We start from the raw sequence: 13,668 nt of genomic DNA, 5'->3' as shown, positions 1-13,668 counted from the left end.
CCTCTGCTGCTGGCAGGTTGATTTATTCATGGGAACAAACTTGATTGAGTTCAAACCAGTTAAGCTTTCCTGCATCTAGTGTGAACGAGGCACAGGGAGGGGTCTTCAGGGGTTTTCCTTCTCCTTCCTCAGGAAGAAGGCAGACAGAGAAGCAACTCACCTGAATGCACAACAAAATTTAGTGTCTGCCAGATGCAGTTACAGGTACCACACTGGACACACCAATAAGGAAAGAGCAACCAGTTCTGGCCGGGAAGGCCCGAGACGCCTTCCCAATGGAGGTGGCATTTGAGTCGCGCCTGGAAGGAGTAGAGCTTTGACAGATGGGCAGTTTTGATGGCACTTCAGGGAACTGGGTGAGTGAGAACATGGAAGCGCTTATGGGCAACATGTGGAAGGAGCAGAGGAAGTGAAAGGGAGTCAGAGCAGTCTTTGGTGGCCACGCTGAGGAAGTGGAACTTGATTTGGAAGGAATTGATCTTGAGATACGACTAGACTCTTTGTTTTCCTCCCTCACAGCTCTGAGGGCCGTCAGGCATTGCTTTGGTTCAGTGATAGCAAGCAGGCCGGCTCCCTGCGGGTAGGCAGTGCTTTGCCCAGCAGGATACCCCTTGCGCTGGGCTCAGTGCCAGACACACAGAAGGCACTCAGTGTACACCTCCTGAATACAGAAACACTAGATTTCACTGGTGGCGCTGCTTTCTGCGAAAGTGGTGCTGAGAATTCTGAGTCTCAGTCTGAGCCACCCGGGAAGTGCTGCCCTCCCGGGATCAGTGATATCTGAGTGGTGGGAGGCCGGGCACCTGTGCCACGTCTTCCATTTCTGCTCGTGGTAATCATCTGAGACGAACCCTGCAGAACTGCAGCCCTGGGGGAAGAGAGCCCGTGAGCTTCAGCCACCAAGTGATGCTGTGTTTCAGAAAGTACAGCTTACGTCATTTCACTAGCAGGCCTGTTTTGATGCACTGCTACGTGTGGAGGGACGCCTGCCAGCTTTGGGGACACGCCCCTGAGATGCCTCACAGTGAAAGGGTTAGGAGTGGGTTTGAAACAGGCACAACTAATCGGCGGTGTCAGCAGCCAGGCTAGTGGGGCCCTCGATGGGGAGATGGTGCCTGGAAGGGGTTCTGGGGCCTCCCGGAGGGTGGTCATTCTGGTCATTGCCTTGGGTGCTGGTTACACAGGTGTGTTCATGTTGTGACAGTTCATCAAGTTTTACCGCTAGGATTTATATACTTTTCAGTATGTGTGCCGGACTTCATTTAAAAGTTTACTTTAAAAAAAAAAAGAGAGCATTGTAAAGGAAGAGGGCCTAATGCTGTGCTCCGCTTCTTGTAACTATATATATATATATGTATATATATATATATATAATTGTAGTTGACATTCATTATTGTTCAGCTTCAGGTGTACAGTGCAGTGATCAGGCATCTGCATCTTCCCTGAGGTGTAACGGCTGTATGTGATGTCAGAGGGATAGTAAATGGGAGGGGGGTTCTCACTGTGTGAGGGATCTAAATGATAAATGTCTAACTATTACATTGTTTTGTACACTTGAAACTAATAAAATTAAAAAAAAAAAAAAAAAAAAGGGCCAAGTTAGGCTGCAGCCTTGGGCAGAACGGCTAGAGTTAGGGTCAGATGGCGGCAGGTTGTAATTCTGCCCTCTCCCAGAAGGTGGCGGCGTTGTGCTACTTGACAAACTGCACGAACAGGATTCCTGTTTCCCCGCTCCTTGCGGCTTAAATACTACTGATTTTGATTTGTCTTTAGGATTTCGATTACTCCCTCCCTCCTTCCATCCCAAAGGCATCTTTTGTCATTTCTCTTAAGAGTGACCAAAGCCACGAACTCACAGTGAGAGCCGAGAGGAGAAACCTCCAAAACTGGTGCCCTGGGGACACTAGAGCCTAAGACAGGAAAGTCGTCCTCTCAGCACTGAGCCAGCAGGGGAAGGTTATGGGCTGTTCTTTTCGTGTTAGGCAGCAGTGCGTACACACACACACACACACACACACACACACACACACACAACAAGATTTTTAAATACGAAGGCCCGGAATCCTTTTTTTCTAGCTGACCCCCATCTCTTTCCCAGTCTCTGTTCCACTCCATCCCCACCCCCACCCTGGAACCGACTAGAAAGTTTCCTTCCTTTTAACCACCTCTGCCCGCACAGCCGTCATGACGGGGGCTGCACACTGTACAAAGCAGGGGCCTTTCCGGAGGCCTCAGTCAGTAACGGCTCATCTAAATCAGCCTTGCTGGAAATGAGACCCTATTAAATTAGCAAAGCCAGCGCCTCCTACCTTCATCACTAGAGCCCCACGTTTGTGGCTGTTTGGCCTCTTGGAAGTTACTGGGTTGTTTGAACTCAATAAAAGCCAGCCTGTGTAAGGGAACCCGAAGGCCTGAGGGTTTGCCTATGGAAAGGGGTGTCAGGCTGCTGGTGGAGAACGTCACTCCATCTCCCACGAGTGAATTCTACCTACGCTCGTTATAAACATGAAATGCTCACGTATGTTATCAGTAGACGTCTCCACGAGTCATCCTTTGAGTTTGGAATAGCTCTTGCTGACACTTCAACGCTGAATCAGGGGGATTCTTCAGAACAAACCATTCCAAATCTGAAATAAAGCCATGTCAGTGTGAGGGTCGACCTCTATTTGTCCTTTTATGAGAAGAAGTTTATATTTCACTATTTAGCCAGTAAAGGTGTGACTAACATGACTTTAAAAACAGGCACTGTAAATAAATTATAATCCATCCATGCTGTAGAACACTAGATAACTATTTAAAAATGAGATCTAGCTATATGGAGTGTTGTGGGAAAAAACCCATTCATATCGTTAAATGAAATACCATAAAGTGATATGTATTATGATCCCATTTATTTAAGTCTGCCCTCAAAATCTATACAACCATATGCACATATATATAGGTTTGTAACGGCCTCCTCCGGGGGAAGTATGCCTAGAAATAGGGGGATAATGTTTGAATTTGAACAGGAAGAGTATATTCATATATAATTTGTATGACTTAAACATTTTTTAAAGAACGTAAGCAGGCACTATTATATGGTTAAGGAAAAAGCAACCTGCTTGAACAGAGCCCAGCTTAAACCCGCTGTGGCCTCTTGAACCTTTATGCTGGGTTCAGCATGTAGCTGATATTTGTGTGCTTCTTTAAAATTTATAAGTATTTTCATGCAGTCATTTCATTTAATCTTTCCAACCACCCTTTGAGGCAGATTTTTACCTCCATTTTACAGATGAGCAAACTGGTGCTAAGAACAAGTAAGTGACTTGCCTGGGCTCATAGAATTCGCCGAGAAGGAGAACTGAAATTTCCCATCCAGGCCTTCCAAATCTGACGCCTAGCACTCTTTCCACTTGTGGAAAATAGTATCTGCTGAATTGACTTGATTTTCTTATCACTGAATTACAAGGAGCCGTTTTCTCAAGTTGGGTTTACAAGTAGCGTTGCTCAGCCACCTGTTTTCATGGAGGGCGGTTCTCTGTCCGTCTGCTGGTCAGGTCTGTATTGCTGTTTTCTTCATGCTTTGAATGCCCACCCCACCAGTTTTCTTTTCCTGTCATCTTTTCTCAGAGAGCCTTTTCACAAGCTGCTAGCCCAAGGCCTTATCAAGGGGCAGACATTCCGCCTACCATCTGGTCAGTACCTACAGAGAGAGGAAATAGATCTCACAGGTAAGAATGGCCCATCTGGTCCCATCCAGGTGCGTGCAAAGAACTGAGGCCAGGCCTGAGAGCCACTGACAAAGCCCGTAGATGCCACCACGAGGCCTTGGCTGGGTGGAGAATTCAGGGGAGGGACCTGTTGGCCTCTTGGCCTCCGAGCCTCATCTTGCTCTGGGCTGGCTCCCTCCGAAGCCAGGCACTGGGACTGGCGTCTGCTCCTCAGCCCCATCCAATCCGGCTGCAGTGTCAGCTTCGTTTGTGTGTCACACAGAGCCAGCTTGGGCATTACCTCCTGTCGTAGCCCGTGTTTGACAGCCCCTCTCAGGGACAGAGCCCCCAGACCCAAGAAACACTCTCCTAAGACTGGTGCACCCCCTGTGTTTCTCCCCATGTGGTCTCGAGGTGCATTTCGGAACCTGCGAGGGCCACCCCTCTGCTTGCTCCCAGAACAGACCCGTCTGGCACTTCCCCAGTGGAAGACCTCCCCCTGACTTCCTGGACTTCCCTCTTCTCCCAGCTTTCCCAGTCATTCCATCCACTCCGTGTTTTCACTCTTCCTCAGAGTTATTTCGTTTGGTGGCATGACGAGGACATGTCATGTGCACCCAGCGCACAAACGAAGTAAATGACATGGTAGAATATGGGGAGGGGGTTGTACCTAGAGGCAGCTGCGAGAAGCCCCCCGCCCTCTGGCCATGAAATTTAGAAAAACCAGTGCATAGTAGATGAGATTAGGTAAACCCAACACCCCTTAAATGGCAGGCAACCTTCCAAGCCAAACACTAGAAAGAAGGCTTGGGTTGACGCGGTCAGTGAGTTACCCAATTAAAGCATTAATATGTCAAGTTGAGAATGGTCAGAAAGCAGCTGGCGTCGCAGAAACTGGCAGTGTTTCTCCAACACGGACCAGAGGGGAAAGGAGCTAAATCCGGGGCACATACACATCAGCTGTTAGCGACGTACTCTGTGTGATGGGCTGGCCTGCCATGTGTGGTTGTGCAGTGTGCACACTGGACAAAGGCCCCCAGCCGAGGAGGTGACCAGGTCCTGAAATCTAGCCACTTGCCAAACCATACACTTCAGTGCCACACCTGCCAAGGGAGGACACCTTTTTCTAACTTCCCAACTTTTCTGCCTAGAAAGATGCCTTTTCCTTAATTCGCACAGCAGTACTGTGCAGGCTAGCCACAGCCTGGCGGGGGTGTGCGGGTGGGGAGCAGTGTTCCCTGAGCCTCACCACAGCCCGCATACAACATCTTCTCCCACTCTGATGTCATCGGCTTCTTCCCGTTTCTCATGCCGACTTGTCCCCCAAGTCAGAATACTTGCATCGTCAAGGGAAAGTCTCCATCTACTTACTGGGTGTGCTGCTCATGAAGTATGGAGTTGGCTTTTAGGTACCTGCGTCAGTTCCTTGGGAGTTTGGTTGTTGTTGGAGTCGGGCATTATTTGGCTGGAAGGCACAGCAGTCCACCCAAAGGCAGGTTTAGGGTTTAGCACGAGGACATGGGTGTATCACCCAGACACAGCTGCAGGAAATACAGCCGGACCTCACTCTGTGTAGGAAGTCACCAGGCCACTCCTTTCTGTTCCCTTCCCTTCCTTTTCTTCCCTTCTTTTCCCTTCCCCTCTCCCTCTCTTTCTCTGTCTCCCTCTCTCCCTCCCCTAGTGCCTCATCCTGCTACTGTCTGTTCTCCTTCGTCCACCAGGCTTGGATTGTGTTCTCCCATTATTTGTTTACAAAGTGACCTTGGAGAGCCACTGTGCCAAGTCTTGCCCCATCTCTCTAGGACTTTTCGATTCCAGTGCCCAGCTACATCAAAACGGAATCTGTCTCTTGGTTCCAGTCCCTGACAGAGCGGCTAAGTCTTGTCAGATGTCCTTCCTGGTCCCAGCCACTGGGGCTTGGCAACAAGGTCACCTCGTCCAAACACAGCCATTTAAGGCTTCCTCCATCAGCAGCGCCCGGACCATTGGTGTGTGCGGGTGGGGAGGAGACGTTGCCCAAGGAGACCGGGGCGCGGCAGGCTGGCCCTGCTGGGGGACGCCACATCTAATGTGAGCTCAGCCAGTTAACTCCAGGGCCCTGATACTGCAAGGTCATGTTTCGGTGCCTGCGACACAGACGCCGAGACCAGGCCTGGAGGTGAAGTGGCTTCCCAGGGTGCTTTGCTGTTTGAGTCCCTGACTGGTCAGCACCAGCTTCCACAGGAGACTGTGGACCCATAAAGAAAACAGCAGTGTGTGCGAGTCTTTCTCATCCCCTTTTACTTCCCTTTTTTTGTATCTGAGTAATTTACTTTTATAAAGGGGAAAATTGCTTGGTCTTATTTTGTGGTTGAGAAAAAGCTGTCACGAAAGGAAGATTGGTGGTGGGAGGTGGGCCTCCTTCAATTAAAACCATTTTTTATAATATAAGAGAGGGAGGGTAAGAGGCATGGGAAGTGAATTAGTGGGATTCTTCAGAATTGCCCGCCGAGTATTTCCTCAGCAAATATATTTTCGTAGGACTGAGTTTTCTGATTTTCCCAGAATCACGCACACCACACCTGTGTGTTACTTCGGTGTCTAGGTTCGGCTCCTGTCCACGCAAAGACGAAAGAGAAGTTGGAGGTAACGTGGGAGAAGATGAGCAAATCCAAACACAACGGGGTGGACCCGGAGGAGATGGTCGATCGCTACGGCATCGACACGGTCCGGCTCTACCTGCTTTTCGCCGCCCCTCCCGAGAAGGACATCCTGTGGGATGTGAAGAGTGAGTCTCCTGCCTCTGCCTGACCTGCCTCCTCTGTGATCTGCCGAGAGAATCCGAGCAAGCGGACGTCTTTGCAGAAGGCAGTTGTAGAGGAAGGAGTCTAGGATCAGGCCATGACGCGAGTAGCTGGTGTCCCGCTCTCAGGCCTGTAGCCTTCTCAGCCCGGTGCTGTCAGATGGAATGAGCCCCAGCGTCCCTTGGGGAGCTCGTAGCTGTGGCAGAGTCCTGGTCTTCACCCCGGACCTGCTGACACAGGGTGCAGGGACCCGCCTTCAATGAGGCTGTGGTGTTTGGATGCGGGTCCCACGAGGACCCCACCTTGAGAGCATTTCCTTAGAGCCAGACTGGCTGCTATGCTACCCTTGGCCCACTGTGGTCCACAGAGGCCAGGCCCCTCTTGACTTACCCTAAAAGGTTTTTTTTCTAGAACAGTGGCGTCGCCCCTCACCAGTCCAGAAAACCCCGCCTGGGGCCTGGTGTTACCCGTGACTGCTTCAGTCACCAGAGCAGCCTCTAGAACCCCCCTCGGGAGATGTGTCTCTCCAGAGTCATTTAGCTCTAAAATGGCGTGAGGTAAAATCATCTTGGGTATCTGGGTGTCCTAGAATAAACTGTCCAGCAGTCATTCCTTCCTTCGTGTGGTCTGCCCTGTGTGTTACGGGAAGCAGAAATCAGATGGCTGGCATCACCGTTTATTTAGACGTTCTGTTCCTAGTGAGAGGTGTGGCCTGGAGCCGTAGTCACAGATGCTAGTCCTAGAGCTGGCTGCATTCGAATCCCTGGGGACTTGGAAATGCAGACATTTAGGCACAGGCTCTGACTCCCTACCCCTCCCTGCAGGGTGGGCTCTGGGAATCTGCTGCTAACAAGCCTCCCAGAGGTCCTGCTGTGCATCCAGGCTTAAGAATGCCTGGTCCAGTCGCCAAAGTGTAAGAGACCTCGACTGGCCTTGATTTGGCTACCGTGTAACCCAAGGCCACGAGATGAAGCCATTCGACTTCTCCAGATCAGATTAGCAACTAGATTTGATGAACTGTGTGAAATAGGTAATCCCCACGTATCTGACAAGGTCGTGGGTTATGTTAAAACCCCACGCGCTGTACAGACCTGCAGCTCCCAGCGTGGTCTGCGGACCGCTGCCACCGCACAGAACCCGTCCTCGTGAGATGAGAAACGTGTACCAGTGTGAGTCACCTCCAAGCACCGTTAGTACCACAAACACTTGTCACAGGAAGCTTTCTTAATCAAAGAGGCAGTCAGTGGGCAGCACTTTGGTAGGCCTGCCATCCAGTGCTCTGAATGTCTGGGGTTCTGTGATGTGATGGCATCAGCCCAGACCCTGGAAGCCAGGGAGGACCCTCCCAGCTGCCGTTGGACAAATCCGTCAGGGCACCATGTAGTGCCATCTTCGATTCCCAGGTGCTTTTCTCGGCTTGGGTAAAACCAAATCAGGCATTCTCATGTGTCTCTTTCTCCTTCTCATTTACTCACACAACTCAGCCGACGCCCTGCCCGGTGTGCTGAGATGGCAGCAGCGTCTGTGGTCCTTGGCAACCCGATTTATTGAGGCCAGAGCTTCTGGGAAGGTTCCCAGGCCTCAGCTGCTGAGTAACGAGGAGAAAGCCGAGGCCAGGAAGCTCTGGGAGTACAAGAACACGGTCATCTCTCAGGTCAGAGACTTTCCAGGGGACACTGGTTGATTCTATGACTGGGCACTCGTCTGCGTGGCCCACCTTCTCTTGGGGCAGGTCGCTGTGGGTCTTCATCTGTCCTCATTCTGGTGGAGCCAAAGGACAGACATGCTCATGAGAGGACTTGCTCTCAGGAGATGGCTGTCTCTAATGATGTCTTGCATTTGTGCTTCCTGGATCTCAGGAAGCTGCCCACTTTCGACGTCTCCGTACTTAACACGTCCAGGCAGAGAACCAAATTCAGGATCACGCTGATGACACACTACATATGTTATATCAACAGAAACAATTTTATAGTTGCAAGCGCGTGGAGAGACTCTGTTCTTTAGCCTCCTTATTTTACAGATGGGGACAGAGATGAGGCACAGAGATGTTAAGGTCTTGGTGAAAGTCACACAGCTAGTGGGGAATGGAGCAGAGATTAGAATCCAAGTTCCCTGATGCTCAGCATAGCGGTGATTTGCCCAGTTAGTTTGTTGCACAATATCTCTGTGAGTTATTGTGGGATAATTTTTGCAAATAAATTATTTATTCATGTTACCTTCTTAGGAAATAGTATGTTATTGTCCAAATCATTTAAAAAGATTCTTCATTGATAACAAAACCCTTTAAGTTTTTATCTAGAAGTCTACCATAATACCATAACATTTGCCTTTTGAAGGACTTTGTGGGGGGAAAAAGGTCGTATGTCTCTGAAAAGAAGGCATTTAGGAAATCTGAAGCTGTTTTTAATAGGTACCAGATACCCCAAATGCTCCTCAGGTTGAATTTTTTTTTTTTTTTTTTTTTAAGATGTGCTGATTCAAACTTATAACAGCAGCCACAGTCCCTTACCTGGACTTTGGTAGTAACTAACGCCATGGAAGGAGCAGGGTTGTCCCTCTGGTTTGCATAACCTGGAAGTGGCCCTGTCCAGCAGGTTCTCATTTGGTGACACTTCTTCAGCTTTATTTCCGTCCTCTGTCTTCCGGTGTGGAGACACGGAGCTCAGTGAATTGAATTTCGTGATCTGAGTGATGCCTGAACGATTGCTTTCATACCACATATTTTCTCTCTGGATTTGGCAAATTCTTCTATTCTGTCAGATAATAGAATTGGGATATTTCAGCAAGTTGGGAGCTCCTGACATCTTAAAGATGTGTTATGTTTCTATATTCTTGCCCGAGGTCAAAATTGAAAAGCACACAAACAGGAAATAGCTGACAAGTCCTATGAGTGTGCTTATGTCAACTCCACATTTGAAAGTATAAAACCAACCTTGTCCCATCTACTAATAATCTTCCTTGTGAATTAATGTCATGGGACCAAGGAGAAGCGACCTCCTTTCCCTGACCTCCTGTTGACTTGTCATTTTGGTGTTTGCCCATCAGTGGGCCCCACCTCCTGTTCAGGTTGTTAGCAGTGTTTTCTTAAGGACCTACTGTGAGAACCAACACTGTCCCAGACGTGAAGAGGAATAGCTCGAGTGGAAACATTGACATGATTTTAAAACTCGCTGTCAGCACATTATAGTGTTGAAATATTACCATGATTATTTGAGATAGGGACTACTTTTATAAATAGCTATGATTGCATTCATTTAATTTCACATTTTGGAGATTTTTTGTGGAAAGCTTAAAGGAATTTTGAAGAAAATGAATGATTCAACTTTTACCCATAGGTGACCACCCATTTCACAGAGGACTTCTCACTAAATTCTGCAATTTCTCATCTGATGGGACTCAGCAGTGCCCTCTTGGTAAGTGACCTGTCTTTGGTTGCGGAGGAGGGAGGTAGCCTGTAAGGTCTCAGATCGGGGACAGAGCGCAACACCATGGTGTCACCTTCTCAGTGTGGCTCTATTATCTGCAAGCAGTTTTTCTATAGTCACAACCTAGTTTTATAAAAACTGGAAGTTTCTTAAAGATTATGTGGTCCAAACCCCCTCCCCCACTTCACCCCACAGTTTGCAGACGAGGTCACTGAGGCCCAGGAGGTTAGATGCCGCGCCTGGTTGACGAGCGACAAAGCCAAGAGCAGCCTGGAGCCTCCCTGGCTTCCAGCCGTACTCTTTTCTTCATGCTCCCCCTGCCTGATTTCTGGAACTAGCGGTGATGCCCACCCCCTTGCCATCATTAACGTTTGACATCCATTTAACCTAGGCCAGTCAGGTTTGTTCTCACTGAGAACAAAAATCAGCCTTTGCAGTATAGCCTCGTTTCCTTACGACGCGCAACTACCATTTTTCTTGCCAGGTAAGGGACTTGTCAGTAAGTGGAGCTTAGGCAAGTGGTTAGTTGTTTGCACAACAACAACACAAACAAAAAACGTGCATTAAAATTATTAACAAAGGCTTTTTACAATTATTGATGTAAGAAACGTCGAAAACTGTAGGGAAGATTAATGAGTTTATTTGAACCAATTATTACCAGAAGCAAAATCTCAACGATTAAGAAAATTCTCCAGAGAACGGCAGTTTTGCAGCTTATTTTATACATTAGAATCAAAGGAGACGGAAGAAGGGTTACATGAAATCCATTGGTGATAGATTAAGGGGGTGGGAGAAAGCAAAGCAGGGAAATCTCTGGAATTGGGCAAAAAGTAAAACAAAGAGACACGTACTTCTTTTGTATTGGTGGGTACAATGAACCTTAACAGCGTATGAGACGTTAATAATGAACCTTTACAGGTATTCGGGGAACAAGATAACAATGAGGAGTTGTGTGGCCGGTGTGGTGGGTGTGCCCTGAGGGGTCTGGAAAAAGGGATTATTTTGATGATCTATGGGTATATTATCTTAGATGCAAAAAAGACAATAAACAGGCCCACTTAAGATAAAGGTTAACCTTTGTCAAGGAAGGCACAAGCCAAGGATGTGACTACCAGCCATGACCCACTTTTAGTTAGGAATTTGCATGTTCATACCATCCCATGTGGTTAATTCCAGTCTCTGAGTTGTAGCGCCCATCACACTGGCCTCCCCTGAGCTTGTCTGGTTCAGTATGTGGCCCCTTTTTCGTCCACATAGCGAAGCCCTCTCCAAGCTTTTAAGAACAATGGAAGAAGTTTACAGATTTGACTACATAAAGCTTACATTTTTAGTATTTTAAAGCATGCCGTATTGAAAGATAGATAAAAACTGGGGAAGACATGTATGACAAATATATCCGACAAAAGATTAATATCCTTAGTATATAAAGAGCTCTTACATGTTAATAAGAAAATGACCTAAAAATGGTCAAGGGATGTGAAAAGACAATAATTCACAGAAGATGAGATAGAAATAGCCAGTAAACTTGTGGCAGAAAAAAAAAAAATCTGCCCCACAAGGTATCATGAAATGCGAATTTAAAATGAGATGCTATTTTTTGCCTATCAAATTTGCAACTTGCAGACTTTTAAACATAACTCTTCTTCGTGCTATTGCAAAGACAGTGAGACCAGTTGTCACACACCAGTGATGGGTGTGGTTGATGTAGCCTCACCAGGAAGCACTTTAGCTGTGAGGTCCTGGGGTTATATATACCCTTTGACCCAGGGTATCTATTGGCAAGTGATGGATAATCACGGAGACTTGGAACCCCAAATGTCCACCAGTGGGGAAATGGGGAAATGCCTTACGTCACATCAATGGGAAGGAAATGTGCCACCACCACTGACATCTTCTCTTCCACAAATAATGTCAGGAACTGCTCATGATCCAGGGTTAAGTGCAAACACATGCTGTCAAAGTGTCCACATGGTAAAACCCCAGTCGTGAAAATGTTATGTGTATGAGTGTGCATAGTCACCTATTTTTGCATTTTTGGAGACTGGGATAAAATACACTGGGTTTTTTTCTGGGTGATACAACTCTGAGTGGTTTTGTATTTCTGAAATTTCCTGAGCTGGATGTATGTTTGTTTGTTTGTTTGTTTGCCAGGAAAAAAGGGCAACTATTACAGAAAATTAAATTAAAAAATGAAACTTCTACTCCCGGGCAATTCATTTTGTCCACAGCCCTTCTGGGAGAATTTCTCTGTACCCTTAACCGTGAAGTTGTACTCAAACCTCTTAGAGATGATTTTGCAAAGATCACACTGTGATTGGAAAACTCCATTCTTCCTGAGCGCACTACTCTCCCTGCACCTCCGCGTGTCACTAACCTGGAAACTCCCCAAAGCTTGTACCCTCGGATTTTAATGGAGATTTTAATGGAGGCACGATCCGTTACTCTCTCCATTTCCAGCCCCTCTCTCCTCTGGAGGATGAAAGGGAGGGAACTGACAGTCCCAAGCATCTAATCATGCCTTGGTCTTTTGGTGACCAACCCCCACCTAGCAGCTATTCAGGAGCTCACCCAGAGTTGCCTCATTAGAACAGAAGATACTCCTACCATCCAGGAAATCCCAAGGGGTTTAGGAGCTCTGGGGCAGAAACGGGGCAGAAACCAATATACATTTTTTCTATTGTTTCACACATTTACCCATGCATTTTTTAAAAAGACCATGTGTAGTATTTTGGGCCTCTCTCAGCAAAATACATCATGTGGGTCCTGCTGACTTTTAATTTTAACAAACGTATCACAGAATTAAACCAAAATTGTTTTTATACAGGGTGTTAGGAACATGTGCCAAGCGCCCCAGCCACATTGGGCTCGTTTACCATGACTTCCTCAAGTGCCTTGAGAATTGCCGGCCCCTGTGAAATCCTAGTGGCATTCTTGCTCCAGCCACCTCCAGACAGCCCAGCTCCCTTTCAGGCCATTCCTGACTACACGCCCCAGCTCACACCCAGCCGCCCTGACCACCCGTGGAATCCTGTGACATCCTTGATTCATTCGTTGGTTTCCTCTCCAATTGACCGTCAGCTCCTTGAGGGCAGATATTTTATTTTGTAAAATACAATAATAATATTCGGGACATTTTATCCCTAAAGTCTGGTATATAGTAGGTATGCCATAAATGGAAAGTATATGACTGAGCTAACTGATTAACCTCAGGAAGAAACTGTTTACAGTAATTGGTGAAGCTGTTGAAGAGAGTGGGAACCCCTGAGATCCCTGAGTGGGCGGGAGGTTCCACATTGCAAAATCTTTGAGCAGTCTGCATTTCTCATTGGTCTGCAGCGCACAGGAAACCAAGCAGAGGGGTTAAGAGTTTCACTTACAACCGAGATTCTAATCCGGACTCTCTTGGTTTGGTTAGTGGTGTACCCTGGGGCAGATTACTCTCCCTCCCTAATCTTTAGCTGCTTTATCTGTCCAGTGGGATAAGAATACCGCTCTCGCCCTCATGAGACTTAAATGAGTTAGCATCAGCCTGAGGGCACAGTAAATGCTCAGTTAATAGTAATACACTTGCTGGTACTGCTGCAAAATTTTTTTTCTTGCAAAAGTGGATGGCTTTACTAATAGTTACTGTATTTAATGATCCTGCACTCCAAAGCTGTTTCTTCTCCTTTTTTAATTAAAAAACATTGTTTTCAATTGCAGTTGACATTCATATTAGTTTCAGGTGTAGGGCATAGTGGTTAGACATTTATATAACTTATGAAGTGATCC

At 47.3% G+C, this 13,668-nt stretch overlaps 1 protein-coding gene across 2 annotated transcripts in view; it reads left to right on the top strand.

Moving 5' to 3' along the window:
* LARS2 (leucyl-tRNA synthetase 2, mitochondrial) overlaps positions 1 to 13,668 on the top strand; it is a 120,562-nt gene that overhangs the window by 94,922 nt on the left and 11,972 nt on the right. For both annotated transcript variants that reach the window (XM_019724060.2, XM_074312510.1), the window contains exons 15-18: positions 3,610 to 3,710; positions 6,274 to 6,456; positions 7,957 to 8,126; positions 9,808 to 9,885. In XM_019724060.2, coding sequence (XP_019579619.2) covers positions 3,610 to 3,710; positions 6,274 to 6,456; positions 7,957 to 8,126; positions 9,808 to 9,885 — 532 coding nt within the window. The remainder of the gene's footprint in view (positions 1 to 3,609; positions 3,711 to 6,273; positions 6,457 to 7,956; positions 8,127 to 9,807; positions 9,886 to 13,668) is intronic.

This window comes from Rhinolophus sinicus, linkage group LG10 (assembly GCF_036562045.2).
Source record: "Rhinolophus sinicus isolate RSC01 linkage group LG10, ASM3656204v1, whole genome shotgun sequence".
NCBI lineage: Eukaryota > Metazoa > Chordata > Mammalia > Chiroptera > Rhinolophidae > Rhinolophus > Rhinolophus sinicus.
This window is presented reverse-complemented; position numbering and strand designations above follow the sequence as displayed.